Here is a 22,541-nt window from a genome sequence, read left to right as displayed (position 1 = left end):
AGTGCTCCGGAGTTCGAAATCCGGAGTCAGCCTCGATCTGTTTTGTTTTTGCTTCGTCGCTTATCTTTCCAATTAAAGGCTCCGCCAATTGAGCCCCAATGGAATCTTTTAGCACCTCGTTGAGTCGTGTTTGCCTGCTCTGATTTGGGAGGCAAACTCAGCTGTCCGGCGACTCGACTCCATTGGAAAGAGGGGGGCTGGAGAAGATGGGGGCCCGGGGAAATACGCACCACCATCAATGACGTGGGAATTAGACAAATCCATCGATCTAAGAACTTCCCCAATAAAGGGTACGAATGATTACAATTTTTTCACAGTGTATTATCGTTGGGCATCGATTCCCCAAATTCCTAGGTGTCATGGTCGTGGCGCCGCTCCACTTTTCGGCTCTCCAGCGTTCAGAGGTAATCGTGAGTTTTGCTTTTTGGCGAGCGCTAAGCTGTCGTCGCAGTCAGCGCCTGCGCCAACGCCGCAGCCCGCGGCAAAGCTTCGCTTAGTCTTATCCAGCGACAGAGCACTCGAGGCGCTCGTTATCAGCACTATCGTTGTCACTTGCCACCTGCCTCCCGATGCGATGCCCCGCTATCTGCGGGCTCTCTGGAAATTCTTCTGGAAAGTGTGGGCGCAAGACGGAGGGGCGAAGAATATGGTGCAGTTCAGGAGAGAGGGGAGAAAAGTGAGCAAAAAGCAAGGTGATAACTCAAATCTGATCGACAAATGTCAGTAGACTGCACTTACACTAGAAAAAATAAAAAAAATATTTCAATATTATGTACAAGCTTTTTAGTTTCAAGTTTAAGCATTTTTCCACGAATTATTTTTATTATTATGAGTAATTTTTCGTAGAATTTGCAAGGTTGAGCAAATAAGGAGCAGCATTAAGTTCAAAAATACATTTTTTTCTGTTGTTCAGGAAAATATCTAATCTAAATATATTGTAAGAAGTATGCAAACGAATGGGGTTTTACTTTATATACGGTGGGTAGTGTAGTAATCAGTAATCTATACTTCTGTTTGCTTAAATATTAGAGTGGCTTTTTGTTCTTAGAAACCACATTTACATTTCCCATCACTGTGCGTTCGTCACGTCACTATTGACACTGGCATTGACAGTGAATACCTTTCACGCTGGCCCAGGATCAGTTCGCGCCCGGAGGTAAGCCGCATGTGCGGCTGCCTGGTATGGGGCTGTGGCTGTGGCTCAATGGGTGGGTTCGGGTGGATCGCCGCCGGCTGCCGGCTGCCGTTGACGTTTAAAGTTTGTGCTCGACTAGTGCCCGTCGTAAAGCACTAAAATCCATAGACAAATCATTTGCGACTGTGGTTGTTTCTCTTGTTCTTGTGACTGTTTTCGTATTTTGACAACGCACGTTTAGGTGTGTTCCCGGCCACGCCCCAGTGGCGGTGGCGCCCACCCTAGGGTGGGGGTTTGCCCCGGGTTCTTTATTTTCCGCATCGAAAACATCGCCACACAGTGGGACGGAATGGGCGCGGAAGAGGTCTTAGCCGTAAGCCATAAACACAGTGGAAAATTCAGCCCAATAAAGCTCTGATAACGGATTTATTTCGCCAACTTATTCACCCATAAACCTCTCTATATAATATAGACTTTTTGACAAAGTAGAGTTTTCTGAAACGTTATAATTGTATTTAACCATAAATGATGTTCAAATAATACAACAGATACGCCTTTTTATTATTAAATAAAAAAGAATAAGGATCTTAAAAAAATTAATTGATAATTGGACTATAAGCTCTAATACAAATTATACCCATAAAAAAACAATGCCAAAATATTTATTTGTTTTTTTTTTTTAAGCTAATTTATCAAGATCTTTGCCAAAATGTGTGTTACCAATTGCGGAAAATTGGGTTTGTCCAAATAATAGAAATTTTACAATTCTACGGAAATATTTATGAAATTTTATCAAAGCCAGCTGTTATTTTTTTTAAATTAATCAATCATTTATGTGAATCGTGTTTTTAAGAACCCCTTTAATGTTTTTAAGAATGTTTGAAATGGTCGATTTTATTATTGTTTATTACTTAAAAAATTCTATTACTTACTTCAAATATATTACTTGTTCTAATCTTACTTCTATTACTTCAAATAATTCTCCCAATTCATTTTTCAGTCATGTTATTAAAAGCAAATGAGAATGCCACCAATACCAACAACACAAAATAAAAACAATTTTACCTAATTGTAGAAAAATTACGTGTTTTTTCTTTAAGATTTTGACAAAAACTTAAAAAAAAATTTAACATTACAAATAAATTATTTTCACTAATTGTCGAAGGGACATAAAAATAACTGCGACATTAAAATAGACAAATGAACAAGATTTTACAAATTGGCATATTTCCCTATAAAAATATGCATAATATTCATAAAAGTCAAGAGAATTATACATATCTTATAACTTAACACAATACATGTGTTAAATTTTTATATATTTATTAAACTAATTGCAACAAAAAAAAACCAAGTTTTTCTGTCAGGACCGACAATATAGATAGGTTTTTTTTCTCGTCCTGTTCCAATTTGCTCCACTGTTCTGCTTCACGACGATCAACGAAAGTGCAGAACTGTGGGTAGCAGGTGGGAGGGCAGGGAGGAAGGCTTAGTAGTTCGTCGATCAGTGCTTCGAATTGATTTAGTTTTTAGTTTAGTTCAGTTGGTTCAATTGGAAGGGATGCGAGGTGGAGCCATTGGAAAGCGGGGTAGGCACCCCTTCACACCTGCACCCACACGCCGGCAGCCAGCGATTTCTTGAGTCTAAATAAAAGTGAGTAAACGTACATATGTAAGTAACGGCGGTGAATCGGGGATGTGAGATCTCGCACACGCACACACTCTTAAGCTGAAGGAGGTGGGACAGTTATTTAATATCACGCTCGTTCTCTTTTTCCTCGTTTTGGAGGTCTCTCGTTGCGTTCCGTTTTGATCGCCGTACACTTCCGAGCTTTTCCGAATATTGCGGATTTTGATTTGTTTATTTTTTTTTATTTTTCAAGTTTTGCCCTATATTTGTTGATATTTTTTTTAGTTACATACAATGTATGGGATGGAATAATCCATCGAACTGCAGCTTGAGCTTTTCTAAATCGTCCCCTTATAAAATTTTTTCTTTCCCTTTCGCCGACTTCTTTTCCGTTGGAAGCTGGACTTGAGTTACCCTGAAAATTGCCAAAAGGTAAAAAAAAAATCAAAAATAAAACTTAAAAATATATAAAGCAAGTGCTAACGCTGCGGCAGCGAAGCTTACGGCAACGCCAGCGCCGACAGCGGCAGAGACATCGGCTGGGAACAGACGTGAGCTTGGAGCGTTCCATTTAAATCAGAACGGTAGAACGGTAGATCGGTTACGGGAGTGACAGAGACGTTGGCGGAGACGGAACGACGGAGACGGAAAGACGGACGTCACCGTTAACAAAAAGTGTCAACCGAGTGCCTGCAGCGCTTCAATTCAGCGCGCGCCGCTTAACGGTAACGGTCCTGTTCCGCGATCGCTGTCAAATTTTCTCTCAACCAATAAAAAAAAAAAAAAAAAATTAAGGAGTAACATCGCAACAACGGCAATTTATTTTCTTAATTGTGGGTATCCTGAAAGTGAAACAAAAAAGGATGCGGAACAGTGGAATCGAAGCGGAACGGAAAGATTTCAGTGGTGCAGATGGCAAAATAATTCTATTATTTAATAAAAATGTTTAAATTGGAAATCAGTGCAGTCAACAACATCTGTGGTTCAGTGCAGACATTATCGCATCGCTTTTTGGATTATCCGTTGCGATTTGTGTTGTTTCTGTCGAATCGCCATTATCGTGGGCCTGTGGTTGTTTTTTCTCTGATCGGTGGTGATCACCTTGTTTTGACTTACATTTTGAGTGTTATCTGAGTGGTAAAACGACGGATCGAAGAAAGTACTCAGGTCAGACAAGGGGGACACAGAATGATTGCGGAAGCGAAAGCGATAGGTTGGGGTTACCAGTCGGCGCCGCCAACTTTTTTCTTTTAAAAGATTTTTTACTTTTAGTCTTTTTACTTTTAGTAGATGAACAATCGTAGAACTCATTTGGTATTTTATAATACATTTTTTATTTTCGAAGTAGAAAAAGAAACATTTTTCCAATATAAATAGATTTTATGGAACTATGCTTTTTTTTCTGTAAAACAGGATGTAAGATTCCGACTCCTTTAAAATTTTTTTGACTTTTTTTTTATCGATTGCATCTTTGTGCTTATATACAGATGTATGTATGTACATATTTATGTGTTTAATCTGATCAATCAATCTAAATTACACCGCACCTCTCCTGATAGTATCTGCAGTAATGAATGAACGATCTACTGAATGCATTTAATTATCGAGTTCATTATGCAAAAGTGTTTGCATAACGGTTGTTGCCATATGCAAAAAGCTCACTTCCAACAGGGCTGAATTAACCGTTAGCCAGAAGCATAATGGTGGCATGTTATCGATCAGTCGATTGGCAAGAAAGGATCAAAACGTCACTAGAAGTAGTCCCCCAGAACCACTTCATCCATCATGGGTATTTTGTTTATAAACAAATACCGCCCGCGCCGGTGATCCTCCTCAGTCAGTGGAAAATCAGTCAGGTATTTTGGAAGCTATGCGTATATTAATACACATATGGGTATATACTCCGATCACGGATACAAATAAATGATATACAGTGAGCATTCCAACAGTAAAGCCATATGAGATTCAAATATATGTAACTTATTGGGTTCTTTTGAAGGAGGTTGTGATTTGAAAGAGAACATCCATAATTTGATTATAGATGAATAATAATATTATCTCATATTACCTCTCATTTAATTCCTAAAGAGGCTTCACTGTAGCTATTAATTGTCGTGTTATAGTTCTTACGTAGTCTTATCACTGAAAGGAGTACCCGATGCTTAGGGAGTTTAAATTCGATGGGCATGAGACACTGACGGAGGTAACGAGACATTGATAGATCGCAATTCAATTAATCATCCCGCCGACCGGCTTGTAAAACAATGTCATCATTAGCACCAATAGCCTCATCAGGCAGTAAATAGGCCGCCTGGTATTTCCGAGCCGCCATCCAGATTTTTCACAATGCCAGCGTTTCTTGTTCCTTAGTTTTTATCAGAGATTTTTTCACAACAAACTTTACACATAAATATGTATACATATGTATAATATATATGTATATAAATATTTAAAAAAAAAAGAAAGAAAAGAAAATAAAGCACGGCTTTTGACGCTTGACGACTTTTGCGATTATTTACTAAACGTGTTCATTTTGCAGTTGCTGCTATTTATTATTGATTATATGACTATTTAGCGTCGGTATATGTAAATATTTATATATTTAATAATTTTGTTCCACATAATATACGCAATCTACAACGCAGGTTTCGACCATCTATTCTAAAACTCAAAGGAGGTTGAAGCTTTTCTCATCCAGAGATGATGAAAACAAAAGCCTCACCTGATCTGGGGTCTGTGGTCCTTTTGATCTCATTTCTCGATTGATATTCATGATTTACGATCATCAATTAGTGAGCACTTTTATTGTCATATTAAATGTTCTATGGTCCACACTTGACGTCAGATATTGATTTGGTTCATTTACATGATCATCGAAAGTTGATTTGGGTTTCGATGGATTATGGATTTACGATGGAGCGTGGGTGAGAAGAGTGTGAATTTTCCCGAAGGTTTCCCGACCTGAGAGGTCTGAGTTTTCAAATCGAAAATCTAAAAACACGAATTAAGAGATAATCGTGTCTGTTGTTACCAGCTTTATGAACCAATTACCAGTATTTTTCTGATTTCCGTAAACCGTTTTTTGGCAGAATTTTCCACTGGCTGGGGGGACAAGCCCGAAAAAGCGTTAAAAAGATCGTTTGGCCAACAAACAGACGACAGCGTCATCGAACTGTGTTTGTTGGGAATAAATAGAAACATAAAAAATAATAGGTAAAAGGAAACACAATAAATAAAAAGACTTCCATTGAACGGGCGTCATCGGTATTTCAGTGGGCAGAGTCAGAGTCAGAGCTCGAGGAACGCGCCCAAATGGGCGATTTTAAAATTATTTTATTGTTAACAAATTATTGAAGTGTCTGGTGCTCGGCCGGCTGATTAAAAGACAAATTTACAAACACACGGCTATAGATAATTGAATAGAAATTATACAGTGAAGAAGCGATAATAATAATTAAAACGAGAAAAGCAGAAATGTTATCAGCGATCACTTGACTTTAACAAGGCAAATAAACAATTCGAATTGTCCCAATGTAATCAAGCGTGTAATGAGAGGAGCTCGCTGATAAAAAAAATAGAAATGGCACATAGAAAATATTAAATAAAAATAGTGTATCAGAAATTTCCGCAGAGATTATGTGATTGGATTCACGTGAATCGGTGGGGGATTCCACCTTCCGCGCTGCCTCAGCGGCGTAAAGTCCGTAAGACCACGAACTACCCCAACATGAACTCATTAAGGCGAACACGCTGCCGCTGGGATCTTTATCTTTATGGTATTGAAAGAATCGCCCACCCCCCATCAACCCACTGTCTCCGGGGTGTATATGTTTATGATATAGTAAGAACTTTCGCCATTAGCAACCAATCGGTGATCTAAATAATAACTTTTATGGATACTGTAAGAACTTTAGCTGGTCGGGGGCTTTTCGGCCCAGAACTTGCATCATTTGCTTAAATATAAATACACCCGATACACCTATTGATTCATTTATCTTTATGGCGCTCCAAGAACCCTAATCTTATTACCATGACTAAGTTTGACACCTCAAGTATGTTAAATGTTTTTTTTATATATTTTTTTGTCAACATTTTCGAATGGTGTGTGTTTTTTTGCGATCGCTAATTGGCAACCAAGTACGGTTGTCACCCACAGCAGCCTCAGACCCCAGACCCCAGATCCCGGAGCCCAGACAACAGACCTGAGACCCCAAGAGGCCCTCCCCTTGACATCCTAGAGCATCAGACCCGTAACCCCCTAAGATCCACTAGACATTCGCACTCACTATATTATTTGCCAGGAAGATAAGAGACGGCGGCGGTCGCGCTAATCGGACTACTTTGCACTGCGAGAAATCGTGCCAAATTAGCGGTAATGCCCTCGGTCCTCTCCAGCGATATGATTAGAAATGTCAATAGGTGTAAGTCGCAGCGATGACGTTGTCTTGCGGCACTCCACTACTCCGAAAAAGTACCCCTCCCGAAATATCAACTACATCCTCCAATGACGAATGTGTAGAGGTGCGCGTGGTCTTTTAGTTTTTGAGGTACCCAATAGCGGGGTTATCAGACACTATTGAAGTAGTTTCACCCATTAGTAGAGTGCACCAAACCCCGAAAGAAGTCGCCAAAATCAATTGTGTTTTCGGAACTTCTTGACCAAAAACATGCTGAAACCCATAAGACCTCACGTTTCAGAGGTAGTGCAGCCCTTGCGGGCTTTTTAGTCCGGTATCACCCTATCAAACATATATAAAACATATAGACAACAACTAGAGCAACTGGCCAGTACTTGAGCAATCGCAATCAAGCTTCGATTAGCGGCGATACAACCATAAATAACGACAGACAATATACAGAAGCCGTCGCCCACCGAAAACCTCCCATCCAACCAAGAAACGATTCCCGACCCGATTTAAATTTCCTAACCATAACCTGAGGCAATATATTCGCTATATACTTGCAGTTGGAGCGAATCCTCGACGATAATGTCGCCGAATCGCTGGATCCTGCTTTTGATTTTCTATATATCCTATTTGATGTTCGGGGCTGCCATCTACTATCACATCGAACACGGCGAGGAAAAGGAGGCCAGGGCCGAGGAGCTCAAGGAGCGCATCGAGATCAACGGTGGGTGAGCCAAGTCATTTTCCATTTTACCTCTTAAAGTGTATATATATGATACATTTAGTCATAAGCATAAAAGAGATCCGCGTGATCCGTGGGTGGAAGTTTTGGGGCATGTGATCCACTAACTAAATGATCGTCCACGACTTGGTTAGAAAGTCTGGGGATAAGTCAAGTGATTTCCACACAAAGTATACAAGTTTTTGAACAATAAAAAAACATATAAGAATACAACTCTATTTGTATACATATTTTTTTATACCAATATTATTTATACAAGAGTAACTACTTTTAGAGTAAAAAGATCCCTTCAATAGTAACCCTTACTTTCGAAACATTTCTCAAAAAGAAGTCACAACAAAGAAACTAAAATTGTTAGGCCCCGATGTAGCCAAAAATAACTCATAAAAGATCTCTAAAATTTGAATATCATTTTATTTATATTTTTATTAATCGCTTTTTGTTGCAAAACGTGCGTAAATGTTGTTGAAGAAGAAAATGTGTGAGCTTTACGATTCCACAAGTCTGGAGCAATCCGGACAATCGACCTCTATACTCCGATACACCCGTAAAAACCCTTGTACGTACACGGAGCGGCTCTGTGTAAGTGCGATTATATCGGCGCTAAATCAAGCCGCAGTCTCGGATGTATTTATTTTGATGCCTCCTCAATTGCAATAAATCCGATCCGATCCGAAATTTAATAGCACATAAAATGTGTTAATTGCGCAAGTAAATACCCCTAAACCCTCTAATTAGTAACCATCGACCCAAGACGTGTGTGTGGCTTGCGGAGATTGAATCCCCGGAGTCCGAATCGTAATTGGAATACGCAACTATGGCCATTAATCCACAGGTCACTCGAGCGAGTGTAACGAACTGCCAAGGGTTTCCGATAAGCGGTCGCTCGGTGGCAATTGTGAAGGATCGACTGTAACCCCAACTAATGCCCCCCATGTCAATATCGTTGCCGGGTATCTCTGTGAATATATAAGCAGGTAAAGTCATCGTAATCACACCCGACTTTGTTCCTCAAAACACTTCAATCGGTTAAACGCCGGTTGGCCTGGCAAGCGGACACACGGACAGGCAGACACACGGACAGTTGGACAGCCGATGACTTTCAAGTGCTCACAAGCATGTGATCATCACATTTGAGCTATTTGACACTCGATGATAAGAAGGCCGCCAAGTCCAACCGAAGGGATACCTCTCCTGGTAAAACAAGAAATTCCTCGAGTAATGTGATTGATGATTAGTCAATCATCAATCAACTTTTTTAGTCAAGACCTTAACTCGAGATAGCTAATCTATCAAGGAAAAATTTACCTAATTAATTGATCAATGAACTATCTGATTTGGGAGATTGAACCCCCACGGATATATGATATTAAAACAGAGCCGAACTTTGTTCACTTGGAATTCCAACGAGTGCAGTGTGGAAAATTTGTGCAATATTTTCTTATTATGATCACTAATGGAATTAATTTATCAATTTGTTTGCCTCAAACTTTTCCGGGGCTAGGAACATGGGAAGGCGTCTTTAACCTCTCGAAAAGTCGAGAGGACTTCGAGGCAAGAATTCGAGATAATGATCGACTTGTATGAACAAATTGCCGGCAATCAAGATCCACACGGGGCCAAACAAAGGCGATTAAGTTGTGGAGGTGGAGGGTCCCCAACTATATGGCAGATATATAAAGAGCTCTGTGCTAATGCCTGAATTGCCCCAATTGGGGCCCGCTGAGATCCAGGAAAAGCCGTCTCCGATCTCTGTCTGAGATGACACCAGATGTCATCCAGTGGCTGTCCCTTTTGTTGACAGAGTGGCATCCGTGGGACAGCAACGCATTTATTGAATTATGCAATTCGTTAAAAGATTACCGTCAGACCGGGGAGTCTGTCGCCCGTCCTCAAAATATAGTTTCCACAAGGCTTTTAAGTGAATGATTGCAGCCGCAAATATTGCGATCCGGCGGAAGAGCATCGCCCAGCTACCAGTCCGATGAACTTGGCCATAAAGGTTAGGGCACGATCTTGTCAGGTGTTTCGCACTCGTCCTGATAAGGGAACTAGTTTCCCTTATGGTTTGCTCAATCAATGAATTTTGAAACTGCCATTCATTGAGTGTCTACCGAGGCCCTGGGTTTCCGCTTTTTTTAATCTGTTGTATAACTCGGAGAGAGTTCCATAATCAATTTCTATAAGTGATTCCCTTAAAAGTTTTCCTATTAACTAAACACTAAAACAAAGTATTTTGTAATTTAATATAATCTTTGAAATTTTCTCCTACACTCTTTCTTGTAATTCAATTTGCAATAAAATACCACACCATTTTAAAGCACTGACCTACAACAAGAGCGTCTCAAGTTTCGCAATTAATTTGTTTGATAAACATCTTGCCGACTGACGAGGGTCGTTTGATTGAACGCATTTCAATGGTCCGGACTCCGGAGTCGCACAATGTTCGTGTCGGGTCAAGAACGTGATTTAAGTTCATGATACATAGTACATCTCACGAAAACGTCAGTTCCATGATTAAAACCTTTGAAAAATATATGCAATCTAACAAAACTTTGAAATTACATAAAAATAAGAAAGTAAAGTCTATTTAGTCTTGTCCTAAGTTCCTGAAAATAAACAAACTCTTCTCTCTGTATTTAATGAAAACAGAAATCACTGCCACCCCTCCCGTGACAATTGTTTTAGTGTAAAATGTTACACTTTGGAAAGGGGGAACTTTTTTAAATAGTTCCATTCCGGATCTCTGATCTCTAGCGGATTTTCCCCAACGAGAGGAAATATCACGTTGGCAACCGAATTAATTTAGATTCCGGGGACTCTTTTGTGTCCATTGTGGACTTTTTGCGGAAAGATAAAAAAGAAACGGCGGAAGGTTAGCTGCCGGCTTCCGGATTCGATCGATCGGCTTGGGTTGACCAGACACGTGAGACCACAATAGATAGAAGCCAATTAGGTTTGATTTGATTTTACGCTCCATCGGTCGTGATCTCTTTTTAATGTGATTTTTGTTTATTTTTGTGTTTCATTTCAGCCTATTTGTTGGAAGAGCTCTCCGATAAAAACACAAGCACTCAGAATGAGATTCTGGAGAGGATTTCGGACTACTGCGGCAAGCCGGTGACGGACTACACGAAGGACGAGTACGAGATTCCGTACACATGGACCTTCTACCACGCCTTCTTTTTCGCCTTCACCGTGTGCTCCACGGTGGGTTACGGCAACATTTCCCCAACTACCTTTGCCGGGCGGATGATCATGATTGCCTACTCGGTGATCGGCATTCCCGTCAACGGAATCCTCTTCGCTGGATTGGGCGAGTATTTCGGAAGAACGGTAAGGATCTCATACCTTAAACATACTTTTGCATTTCCAAAATTTTTGAATTTTTTGATGCATCTAGTTTGAGGCAATCTACCGACGTTATAAAAAGTACAAAATGTCAACGGATATGCATTACGTGCCGCCACAATTGGGACTGATCACCACCGTGGTCATAGCCCTGATTCCCGGTATAGCTCTGTTTCTCCTTCTTCCCTCCTGGGTGTTCACATACTTCGAGAACTGGCCCTATTCCATATCGCTTTACTACAGCTATGTGACCACAACCACGATAGGATTTGGAGACTATGTTCCCACCTTTGGCCCCAATCAGGTAAGGAGTATTTTCAGTCCAGTCAAACTATCAGTTTTCTTCTATATATGATACTTGATATTCTTCTAAAGAATTTTTTTCGGGTGTTTTAGCTCATTTTATATTTTATTTTATTATTATTTTATAAAATAGGTATTATTAACGAGGATTTTTGAAATATGTGGTATATAAGCAGGTTCTCTTTATCCGATAATCAGTTTTCGATAATCATGACAATATGATAGCCAAGCGCCGTCATTAATTGGGTTTAACAAAAGCTATTAAACTACTTAACAGGAATTTTTACTAATTTGCGAATGGCATCTCGGGCGCTTTACACAGTGTGTCCATGTAAGACGCAATACAAGTATATTTTTTTAAGCCGACATCAGATACCACTACCAGTTGAACAATTTTTTGAAACAACAACAGGAAGGCAGTATCTGTTGAATATATTTTACTTTACTATATTACCCATAAATTAAAATCTATCAGTATTATCCCATTTACTAAACTCTTAAAACTCCTTAGCCCCGTGAGTTTGGTGGCTGGTTTGTGGTTTACCAAATCTTTGTGATCATCTGGTTCATATTCTCCCTCGGCTACTTGGTCATGATTATGACATTCATCACTCGGTAAGTAGAGTTAGTAGTACCGGGAATCCATTGCATGACCTTGGGCAGCCCTGTTTTTGTTGAACTGTTTTGTAAATTGTGTGCATGAGCTAACCAATTTTTTGGAACACCTCCCATCCAACAATTGGCATAAACAGGGGACTGCAGAGCAAGAAACTGGCCTATCTGGAGCAGCAGCTGTCCTCCAACCTGAAGGCCACCCAGAACCGCATCTGGACAGGTGTCACTAAGGACGTGGGCTACCTGCGGCGAATGCTCAACGAGCTGTATATCTTAAAAGTCAAGGTAAAGCTGTCATCCATCATGATGAGACTACCAATGGGCTAACACTGAATACTCATAGAACTTGATTATACTAATTGGACTTTATTAACTAGCATACCTCTAATGATTGAATAATTCAAAGGGGATGCATTTCAAAACAAGAAAGGACGGCTATAGTCGAGTTTCCCGACTATATTATACCTGATTATACCTTATACTTATCTCTTCCACCTAAAATTTAACTAACCTTGATAGTCTAAAATTTAACGGTATAGATTCTCAGCAACAAATTTTTGTTGCATACTTTTGCGCTTGGGCAAAATAACAAAAAACCTTCCGATCCAGTGGGGAAGCAGTCTAAAGAGTCTATAACTATTCGATTTGGAAGTATTTTGATTTGTAGATTATTCATTGGAACAGTTTGGCACCAAAACATTTTTCAAAAACATTAACGAACTGGCGCTAACACTAGATGGTATTTCTGGTTTGAGGGCGGGAGTGGGCGTGGCAAAATTTTGACAAAACTTGATCTCCGCGAGTTAAAGTTCCAAATAATTATCCTGTCTCTTATAGTCCCTGAGATCCACCGGTTTATACGGACGGACGGACAGTCGGACATGGCAATATCGACTGGGCTGTTGACGCATATCAAGAATATATATGTATATATTTTATGGGGCCGGAATAAATCCTTCTATATGATACATATATCCACACGACTACAATATACCCTACAAGTACTACGAGTACCGGGTATAATAAACGGCTTGAGCTGTTTTGTAAAGTTTAAAAAAATCATTTAATGGGTTAACTATTCTTAAAAATATAACTTATGAATCCATAATTTAAATAATCTGTATTATATCTTAAAGGCACAGAATATCTAATGGGTTTTCATTTTCAGTATTAATTATAAATAATTAATCATACTCTTGGCCATGATACCATAACTCTAATGTAGTCTTGACATTGACTTCGTTGATATTTCAATAATTTTTTGATTTGAGAAATTTAACACAAATAATTTTAAATATTTATATTCTTTACGGTGTATAAAATAAAGACTTGATGGAAAAAGATTCCACCGACCAAAACTTTTCAAAAATAATTTATAATTAAAAATTTTCTTCACCAAAATAAAAACATCGAATACTTTTGAATTCAAAAAAAATTTAAATGAAATCTTCGACACATGAGAAGCAATTATAGAGAACCCTAAGGCTTTAATTATAGGGAATTACACCGTAGTCCCAATTTTAGGGTTAACTACACAATTTTTAGGCAAAACTGTTTCACTCGCAATCTGTCATTTTGCTAACGGACTACATACATAAGTACACTGCGTTTCACTTGAATAGCACACTTTACATAGGGAATTTTAAATCTCGAAATCTTTCAAAAAAAAAGAAAAATCGTTAATGTTTTTGTTTCTATTTATAGAGTAATCAATTTTAATTATAAGAAAAGTAACAAAACTTAAATTAAATTAACAATTAATAAAGATTAACAAAAAAACTTAAAAACTTCAAAAATTCCACAACAATTTTGTTTCACATGAATAGCACATTTTTTTTTTAAAGTATATTTAATGAACTTAAGTATTAGGAAATGTGTTTTTATGCAATAGTAAGTATTAATGTAAATATATATCTTAATTTGATAATGGGTCGAGCCCCCCTTATTCAATATAACCTCGTAGATCCTGTTGGGCAGCGAATCATATAGACTTTTAATGTAGTCTAAGGATATTGTAGCCCAGGCCCTCTGAATGGCGTCAATTAGTTCGTCTTTTGTTGAAAACTGTTTGCCAGACTCATAAACCTTTCTGACCAGCCATCCCCAAACATTTTCAATTATATTCAGATCCGGCGAGTATGGTGGCCAGTTCAGAGTTTCAACATTTTTATATTTTAAAAAAGATTTTACAACACGTGCAGTATGTATTGGGGCATTGTCGTGCTGGAATGTCCAAGGCAAATGATTGAAAAAATTCTCCAATGGTGGAAAAGCTTTTTCGAGGACGTTTAGATACGTTTTTGCGTTCATGTTTGAGGATAAGAATTGGAGTTTACAAGTCCCATAGTAAGATATGGCTCCTCAAACCATAACTCCGCCTACTCGACTGTGTAAACGCTCCAATTGATGCGTCTCTTTCCTCAGATCATGAAAATAATAATTATAGCCATCTGGCCCCTCCAAATTGAACTTTTTTTCATCAGAAAAAACTACGCGCCTCCACTCGTTACACCATGACATATTGACGCGGCAAAAGGTCAACCGTGCTTCCTTTCGTTTGGGGTTAAGCGGTGGTTTTTTTTTAAGTTTCAAGCGTTTAAGATGTTTAGCTTTGGAAATAACTCGCCAAACAGTAGTTTTGCTCGCGTCAACACCTGCTTTTGCCCTTATCTTGCTCACAGAGTCGTGAGAATTTGAGGCTTCCCGCAGAATTGCACTCTTATCTGTGTCGCTAAGGACACTACTTTGGCAACCTTTCGTATTTTTTCCATAGTTTTGCTTGTTCTTTATAAAATTGTGCATGACTTTTCTGCTTCTTCCAATTTTTTTCGCTATATTAGCCACAGAAAGGTCACAATCAACATAGCTTTGTATTTGGATTTGTTCCTTGTGACTTAGTGACGTTCCACGACCCATAATTGCACAAAATGATTAAACTATGTTTGAAATTCACAAATTAATCAAAAAACTTTTATGAATCAATCTTCTTGGCTGCTGAAATGACACTAAATCTAAAATGTGCTATTCAAGTGAAACAAAATTGTTGCGGAATTTTGGAAGTTTTTAAGTTTTTTTGTTAATCTTTATTAATTGTTAATTTAATTTAAGTTTTGTTACTTTTCTTATAATTAAAATTGATTACTCTATAAATAGAAACAAAAACATCAACGAGTTATCTTTTTTTTTGAAAGATTTCGAGATTTAAAATTCCCTATGTAAAGTGTGCTATTCAAGTGAAACGCAGTGTACATATGTCAACAAGACTACCTTATAGTTACTATATTATTTTCTTGATATTCGTTAAACAATTAGTTCCTTATATTATTTAAAATGTGTTCATTCTAACTATTCACACAAAACGGGATTAAAATATATTTTTTGTTACACCATCAATATTTATACATTAAAGTAAAGCTAAGACTAAAAATCGATGAAATTGAATGTCTAATCCCAACTGTACGCGTTCGATACTTTTACTAAGCGGTCTTCAATATTAAACCCTTTAGAACATCTTTGTAAAATACCTAAAAATTCTCTGTTTTTAGTTTTGTCGAAAGAGAAATAGAAAAAAACCGAAAAATAAGGCTAAGGTTGAGCAGAAGAAGAAGATTAAACTGCGTAAGTAATTTTCCTAAAGATTCGTCTTTATTTTGGATAATTTTTTTTGTTTGGAAAGTGTTAGCTCCCTTGGTTAGAAGTCTTCATTCATGGTTCTCCGAATAAAACTAAACACTAATTTTGAACTTTTTTTTACATGAACAACATCAACAAAACACCAAAATCTACGCAACATTTAAAACACGAATATTACATTTTTAACAACCTTTTCTTTGAAAAAAACTAAAAATTAAAATTTGTATTTACTTCCTGCTTTTAAAATAATCTTGAATATTTGTTTTAATTTTAAACAAATTTTAAAAATTTTAAATTTTCAAAACTATTTTCCAAAATTTTATTACAATTTTTTAACTTTTAACAAATATAATTCACTCTTAAATTTTTTATCTTTGGAACAAAAATTTTTTTTTTCATATAAATTTAACTTAAAATATAAATTTTTTACAAAACTTTTAAACTTAATTACGTTTTTCAAAAATGTATCCTTGGTGACGAAAACTTGAATTGCTGGCCATGATTAATCCACCTTTAGCCCGTGTACACCGATGTAGATATCGCCTACACCTTGCCGCGCTCCAACTCGTGTCCGGACCTGAGCATGTACCGCCTGGAGCCGGCGCCCATGCCCAGCCGAAAGCGAGCCTTCTCCGTATGTGCCGACCTGGTAGAGGCCCAGAAGGCCGGACTGGTTCACGCCAGCTCCGACACGGAGCTTAGCAAGCTGGACAGGGAGAAGACGTTCGAGACGGCAGAGGCTTATCGCCAGACCACGGATCTGCTTGCCAAGGTTGTCAGTGCCCTGGCCACCGTAAAGCCCCCGCCGGCGGATGCCGAGGACGCAGCGTTGTATGGCGGCTACCACGGCTTCTCAGATTCGCAAATCCTGGCCAGTGAGTGGTCCTTTTCCACGGTGAACGAGTTCAGTACGTCACGACGTCCAAGGGCGAGAGCCTGCTCCGACTTCAACCTGGAGCCGCCGCACTGGCAGAGCGAACGCCCCCTGCGATCGGGACACAACGAGTGGACCTGGAGCGGGGACAACCAGCAGATCCAGGAGGCCTTCAACCAGCGGTACAAGGATGCGCAGGTGCCGCGCCTCCAGGAGGAGGAAACGTTTGAGGATCAGCTGAAGAAGCCCGCCAAAAAGTTCTCCATGCCGGACGGACTGCGTCGCCTGTTTCCATTCCAGAAGAAGCGTCCTTCGCAGGACGTGGAGCGCAAGTTGTCAGTGGTTTCGGTGCCGGAGGGTGTGCCAAGACCGCAATTGGATTATCACAGCAACACTGTAACAGCTGCCTCCAGTCAGTCATATCTGAGAAACGGCCGTGGCCCGCCGCCACCGTTTGCCGCCTCCAATGGCAGCCTGGCCAGCGGCGGAGTCACCAACCTGGGCTTCCAGCTGGAGGAAGGACAGGCCACGCCGCCGGTCACGGGTGCTTATCAACGTCGCGCCGCCCCGGGCAAGCGCCGCCGCGAGAGCATCTACACCCAGAACCCGGCCATTTCCGCCCGCCGTGGCAGCATGTATCCGCCCACAGCCCAGGCCTTGGCGCAGATGCAGATGCGTCGCGGCAGCCTGGCCACCAGTGGCTCCGGTTCCGCGGCCATGGCTGCGGTAGCCGCCCGCCGGGGTAGCCTTTTCCCGGCCACTGCCGCCTCCGCCACTTCAATGACTTCCAACACCACGCCACGCAGGAGCAGCATCTTTTCGGTTACCTCTGACAAGGACATGAATGTCCTTGAGCAGACCACCATTGCGGATTTGATTCGAGCACTGGAAGTGGTCCACACCCACGCCGTCTTGGACGAACAACAGCAGGCAGCGGCGGCAGCCGGAGGAGCTGGAGGATCCAACACCAAGGTAGGACGCAAGCAGCGCAAGATGGGCAATGCCGGGCTGGACCCACCTCAGCTGCCGCCCATACTGTCGCTTTTTGCTGGAGATCAGACCAGGAACCTACAGATTGCAGCCACCAATCGCTTATATGCGCGCCGTTCTACCATAGTCGGGACCATGTCACCCTTGGCGGGAGGAGGAGGAGCAGGCACATCAGGAGCAGGGGCAACAGGTGGGGCAACCGGAGCCTCTGCTGTGCGGTCTCTGCTGGAACCGCCTCCAAGTTACACAGAGAGAGCTGAGCCAGCTAATGTCACATCAACTCCAGTGGCCACCACGGTGGGACAGAGCAAGTTCCGGCGTCGTTTCAGTGTTCGACCGACGGCTCTGCAGATTCCACCGGGACAGGCGCCACCACCTGGTGTCAGCCTATCGGAGACATCCTCGTCACAAACCGCTCTGCAGAGGCGTCTGTCGCTAAGACCTTCGCCTTTGGCCAGAGAACTGTCGCCCACATCGCCGCCCGGTGGAGGCAGTGCGGCCACAAATGGCGGCGGTGAAGAGGCGGGAGCACAGCGTCTGCTACCCTTGCCCGCCGGCACCAGACCCAGCACCAGTAGCACCCATTCGCCGCTCTCCAGGATTGTCCAGATCTCGCAGGCTCAAAGGAAGAGCAGCATGCCCGGTTCGGGAGTGGGCCCAGCAGGAGGAACTGGATCAGGATCGGCAGGAGGTTCAGGTTCCGGAGCGGGACCAGGACCCGGACCAAGTCCGGCCGGCGAAAAATAGTCCTGTAGCTTCTACAAAGTCCACATAATTTTTTTTTTTGCTAGCTATATTAAAACAATTATTCTACGTCTCCTTTTCATTTATTTCCATTATATCTACCACACATTATTTTAAATATATATTCGTATAATATATTTATGTATATCTGCCAAAAGTCCTTTAGTTTTAAGTGATAATTCTATCCAGTTATCGTAGTGTTATGTATTATTAATGCTGTCTCCCTCTGATCTACTATTGTTATCTTGTATTTATATCTGTTATATCTATATATATCTATTCTACCACACCTGTATTGCTAAGAAGGGGCTTATATGAACAAAACTATCGAAACATTCATCCTAATATTCCACTTCACCTGAGAAAAATTCGCATGCGAGTGCAATAAAAGATACTAATGAACTATTGTTGACATCCGACCCTCTAACATCGTCAACGTCAAAATCAACGTCATTCGACTGAAAAATATATATTGGACTCGAAGAAGTCAATGCACTTATTGATAAAAAATATTATAGAGTTGCATTTAATTGTTTGTTGCACCCGGTTTAATATAAATGTGAAAATTAAATATTAATAAATAAATAAAATATACCTTTTTTTTTTAAATTACAAGAATATCCCAATCAAGAATTGTTGTGGCCGATAAACAAGTCGGACTAGGGATGCCACCTATTCAGGCATGGTAGGCCCTAGTGATGCCACCTATTCAGGCAAGATCTGCCTAGTGATGCCACCTAGTGATAATAAGATAGAGGGAAATTTGGGGTAATTTTTTTGAAGGGGTTGTTGACCCGGGACGGTTCATGTATGGAATAACGGACCTATCCGAATGACCGTTCCGGGGCCCAAGAGAACTGGGAAACAGATGAAATGCAAGTGGCGAACAGTGCAGGCGACAAAGTCACCTAGATATATAAAAAGGTGAAAAATGTGAAACTAAAGACGCAAAGACTAATTTTTTTCAAAAAATATAAGGAAAAATTAAACCAAATAAAACTAAAAAGTTCCGGCCAATAATCCAGGAGGAAGAGACGGAGACGGGAGGCAGGATCGGCAGAAAATAGAGGTAAGAGGTCGGTCCTGGAAGAAGAGCCATAGCTAATGGATTGCTTCTTTCCAGACCGACCAGACCCCTTTATCCTGACTAGGAAGCCAGGCCTAAAAGAAGAAAAATTGGGCCTGGCGATTTTTGTGGTTTAAAGTTTTTCTTCACACCGCCAATTTCGGGGAGTGTAAACCCAATGCCAGGCAAGCCGGCATTTTTTTTTTGGGTTCCTCCACACATTTTTATGTCTGCGGGCCATTAACTGCGCATGCGCGGCCCGCCCGAATGAAGAAAAATTTGAAAAATTTAAACTGAGCCAAACGAGGACATCGCTTTCATCCCTTTAAGTCGACGACTGCAAAAAAAAAAAAAAAAAAAAGAGGGAAATCCCGCCATCGACTCCCCGATTATAATTAATTTTTTTTTGTTTTTTTATATATATTAGTATTTATTTTATTGTGTACATGTGTGTGTTAAATATTTTTTTTTTTGTGTTACATTTTTTTTTTTATTTATATCTTGTAAAATTTATACCTAGTTTTAAGTCTTATTTGATTTTTATTTATTGCCAATATAATTTGTGAATTCCGGTAGCGGCTGTGGAAGCTGACAGATATCATTTCCCTATATTGTGTGGTTGTCCCAAATCCAAAGAGAGCTCTCCTAGGTAGGGAAAATTTAAAACCTTAGTCCCCGCGTGGTGGGATATAATTCGAAAAGGGAAAACGCTGGGCAGCAAAGCAAAAGCTCAAGAACGAATATCAATTGTTTAATATTAGCTTAAAATAAAGAAATAATAGAGAAAAGAAATGAATATTGAGTAGAGCGATACGGAAGGGGGCATGAGGAAGGGATAATGGGGAAGTAGAAGGGGGATCGAGTGTATGAAATAGGGGCGGACGCGAGAAAAGGCCAGCGTTCCGCTAAGGATGGGAGGGAAGGCCAACGAAACTCCAGGTCAACAGGAGTATTAAAAGATCTGTGATTCAGTAGGGTAAGCATAAATGTTACGTGTATTAGTATTAGGAGTCTTAAATTTGAATGTTGTGGGAGTTTCAGTGTTGAGTAACGTCCGATAGACCTTTGTGTTTTTAGGATTAATTTATTGTTAACGGTCAGATGGGAAGGGTCAGGGAAGCCACGGCCCTGGATGAGCTAGCCGGAGCCAGACCCATGCCGATAGGCAGACCGTCGGACCCGATGTGGTCATAACAGAATACTTACTTCATGGTTGGTGATGTCTCTTTACTCCGTGGCGCACTTTTGACCATAATTAAAAATAAAAACTCCGAAAGGGTATAAAAAGAACCGGGCTCTTTGACTACAATATCGACAGTGGGGAAACTAATCAACGGATGCAAAAGAAAACGCACTTTTTGAAGCCATCGCTGACGTTTCCATTCAAGTTGTGGCGTCAAAATTTCATTTTTCATTTTCATTTTCATTTTATTTCCCATTTTCTTTCCTTCAAATAACAGGTCAACTCCCTTGAGTCTGGACTTTGCTTTGTACAAAGGTATCTCTCCAAGCTTTTTGAAATACCAAAATTTATAAAAAATCCCAAATGTTGTAGCTTTAAAAAAAAATGGATATTCAATTAATTTAAACAAAAAGGATAACAATTTTGCACAAGAAACTGGCATTTTTGAATTTTTTTCGTGTTTTTCGGACTTTGACGCCATTTTTTCGGTACAAATTACAAGATATGGTATTATTTTTGACACATATCAACATTGTCTCATTAATCTTGAATAGAACAAGATCAATTTCATTACGAAATTTTAAAAATTGTTGAAGTTATAACGCTTTTCCCAAAAAAAGTCAGTGCAATCTTGCTACTACATTTAACTATTGAAAAACGTCGAAAATTTTAAAATCGGCGTAAAATTATGCGTTAAAGAATTTTTAAGACAAATTTTTTTTTTTTTTTTTAGTTTTAAATTTAAAAATAAACCACCTAATAAACAATTCCAACTAGGTCTCTTCAAAAGTTCCAAATCACTGTTGCATTGTGTAATTTATTCATTCGCAACACAGAATCCAAGTTATAAAGTTCTAATTTGATCAGAATTCATTAAAATACAATTTTCTACAATTTTAACAAGAACAAAATGCCAGATATTCTGAGCACCGAGCAGAGGGACATCAACGCGCGTTTGAATTCCATGTACGGAAACTTGTATGCCCACACTCCGAGGCCAGTGAAAATTCTTTGGCGTAAGCCGAGGTTCACTAATCCGATAACGCAGCTAGAATGGAAGGCAGAGCAGGGTCGCAAGCATAAGTTTAACAATTGGCTTCAGAAAAGAAGAGCCCATCGTAAAAAGAACAAAGAAGTGCCAAAGGGGTCCTACAACCTTCAGGAGCGCTACCAAGGAACGAGCATTATCGATCAATTGTCAGTATTCTTCCAATGGCGATTGCAAGATGCGTATCTTCGTAGATGCTCATCCGTAGACGCATCGCCGAGACCGATCAGAAGAATGCGCTGCAATTCAGGAGTCGACAACAACCTGGAAAAAATTCGTGCCGCTGCCAGGCGATACGGATGGGTATTGTCTATAACTATCTATAACTAACTAGCTATAACTATAGAAATCACTTTTAATAAAGCCCTTAAATAAATATTGGGTTCATGGTTAATACGAGTCGCAATTATTTCTGATTATGTATTTTTGTTTGTCGCTCCATAGTTTTGGCGTGATTGGCTTAATGGTGTGTTTTGTAAGAGTATTCCGACTATAGTTTCGTTGGTTCTAAGAAAACTCATTTCAATTAGGTCTACAATATTTTATTAATTATTTTATGAATTTAATAGTTAGTTTGATCGCAGCACCCTCCAATTATGTCATATGCTGGCCATATGTACATATGTACATTGAACCACAATGGCTCAGGATTAGGTTAATTAAAAAAAGGACCACCAAAATCATGTCACTAAGCCTTGCATCCCAGTGCATATTTTTTCTCTACGGCATAAAATTAGTTTAAATTTAAAAAACGTGCTAGTCTTGGCGCCTCGTTGTTGGTCTTTTTAAACACTGCGCGTCACTTTTTTCAAGCTTTGCAA

At 39.9% G+C, this 22,541-nt stretch overlaps 1 protein-coding gene across 5 annotated transcripts; it reads left to right on the top strand.

Annotated features, from left to right (window-relative positions):
• The first annotated feature begins 2,652 nt into the window (after positions 1 to 2,652).
• On the top strand, positions 2,653 to 18,653 carry Ork1 (open rectifier K[+] channel 1). Of its 5 annotated transcripts, none has more exons than XM_017233527.3 (7): positions 2,653 to 2,789; positions 7,732 to 7,895; positions 10,948 to 11,249; positions 11,317 to 11,568; positions 12,079 to 12,182; positions 12,320 to 12,467; positions 16,333 to 18,653. In XM_017233527.3, exons 2-7 carry the CDS (start codon positions 7,754 to 7,756, stop codon positions 18,424 to 18,426), a joined length of 3,042 nt encoding a protein of 1,013 aa, XP_017089016.2. In that variant the 5' UTR covers positions 2,653 to 2,789; positions 7,732 to 7,753; the 3' UTR covers positions 18,427 to 18,653. The 5 variants fall into 5 exon arrangements, with proteins under 5 accessions (XP_017089016.2, XP_070138636.1, XP_070138631.1 ...); XM_070282530.1 differs by lacking the exon at positions 2,653 to 2,789 and adding an exon at positions 3,447 to 3,598; XM_070282537.1 differs by lacking the exon at positions 2,653 to 2,789 and adding an exon at positions 15,728 to 15,800 and having other exon boundaries at positions 16,352 to 18,653.
• The last annotated feature ends 3,888 nt before the right edge of the window (positions 18,654 to 22,541 follow it).

This window comes from Drosophila bipectinata, chromosome XL (assembly GCF_030179905.1).
Source record: "Drosophila bipectinata strain 14024-0381.07 chromosome XL, DbipHiC1v2, whole genome shotgun sequence".
NCBI lineage: Eukaryota > Metazoa > Arthropoda > Insecta > Diptera > Drosophilidae > Drosophila > Drosophila bipectinata.
Note: the sequence above shows the minus strand (reverse complement) of the source record. Positions and strands in the feature narration are given on the sequence as shown.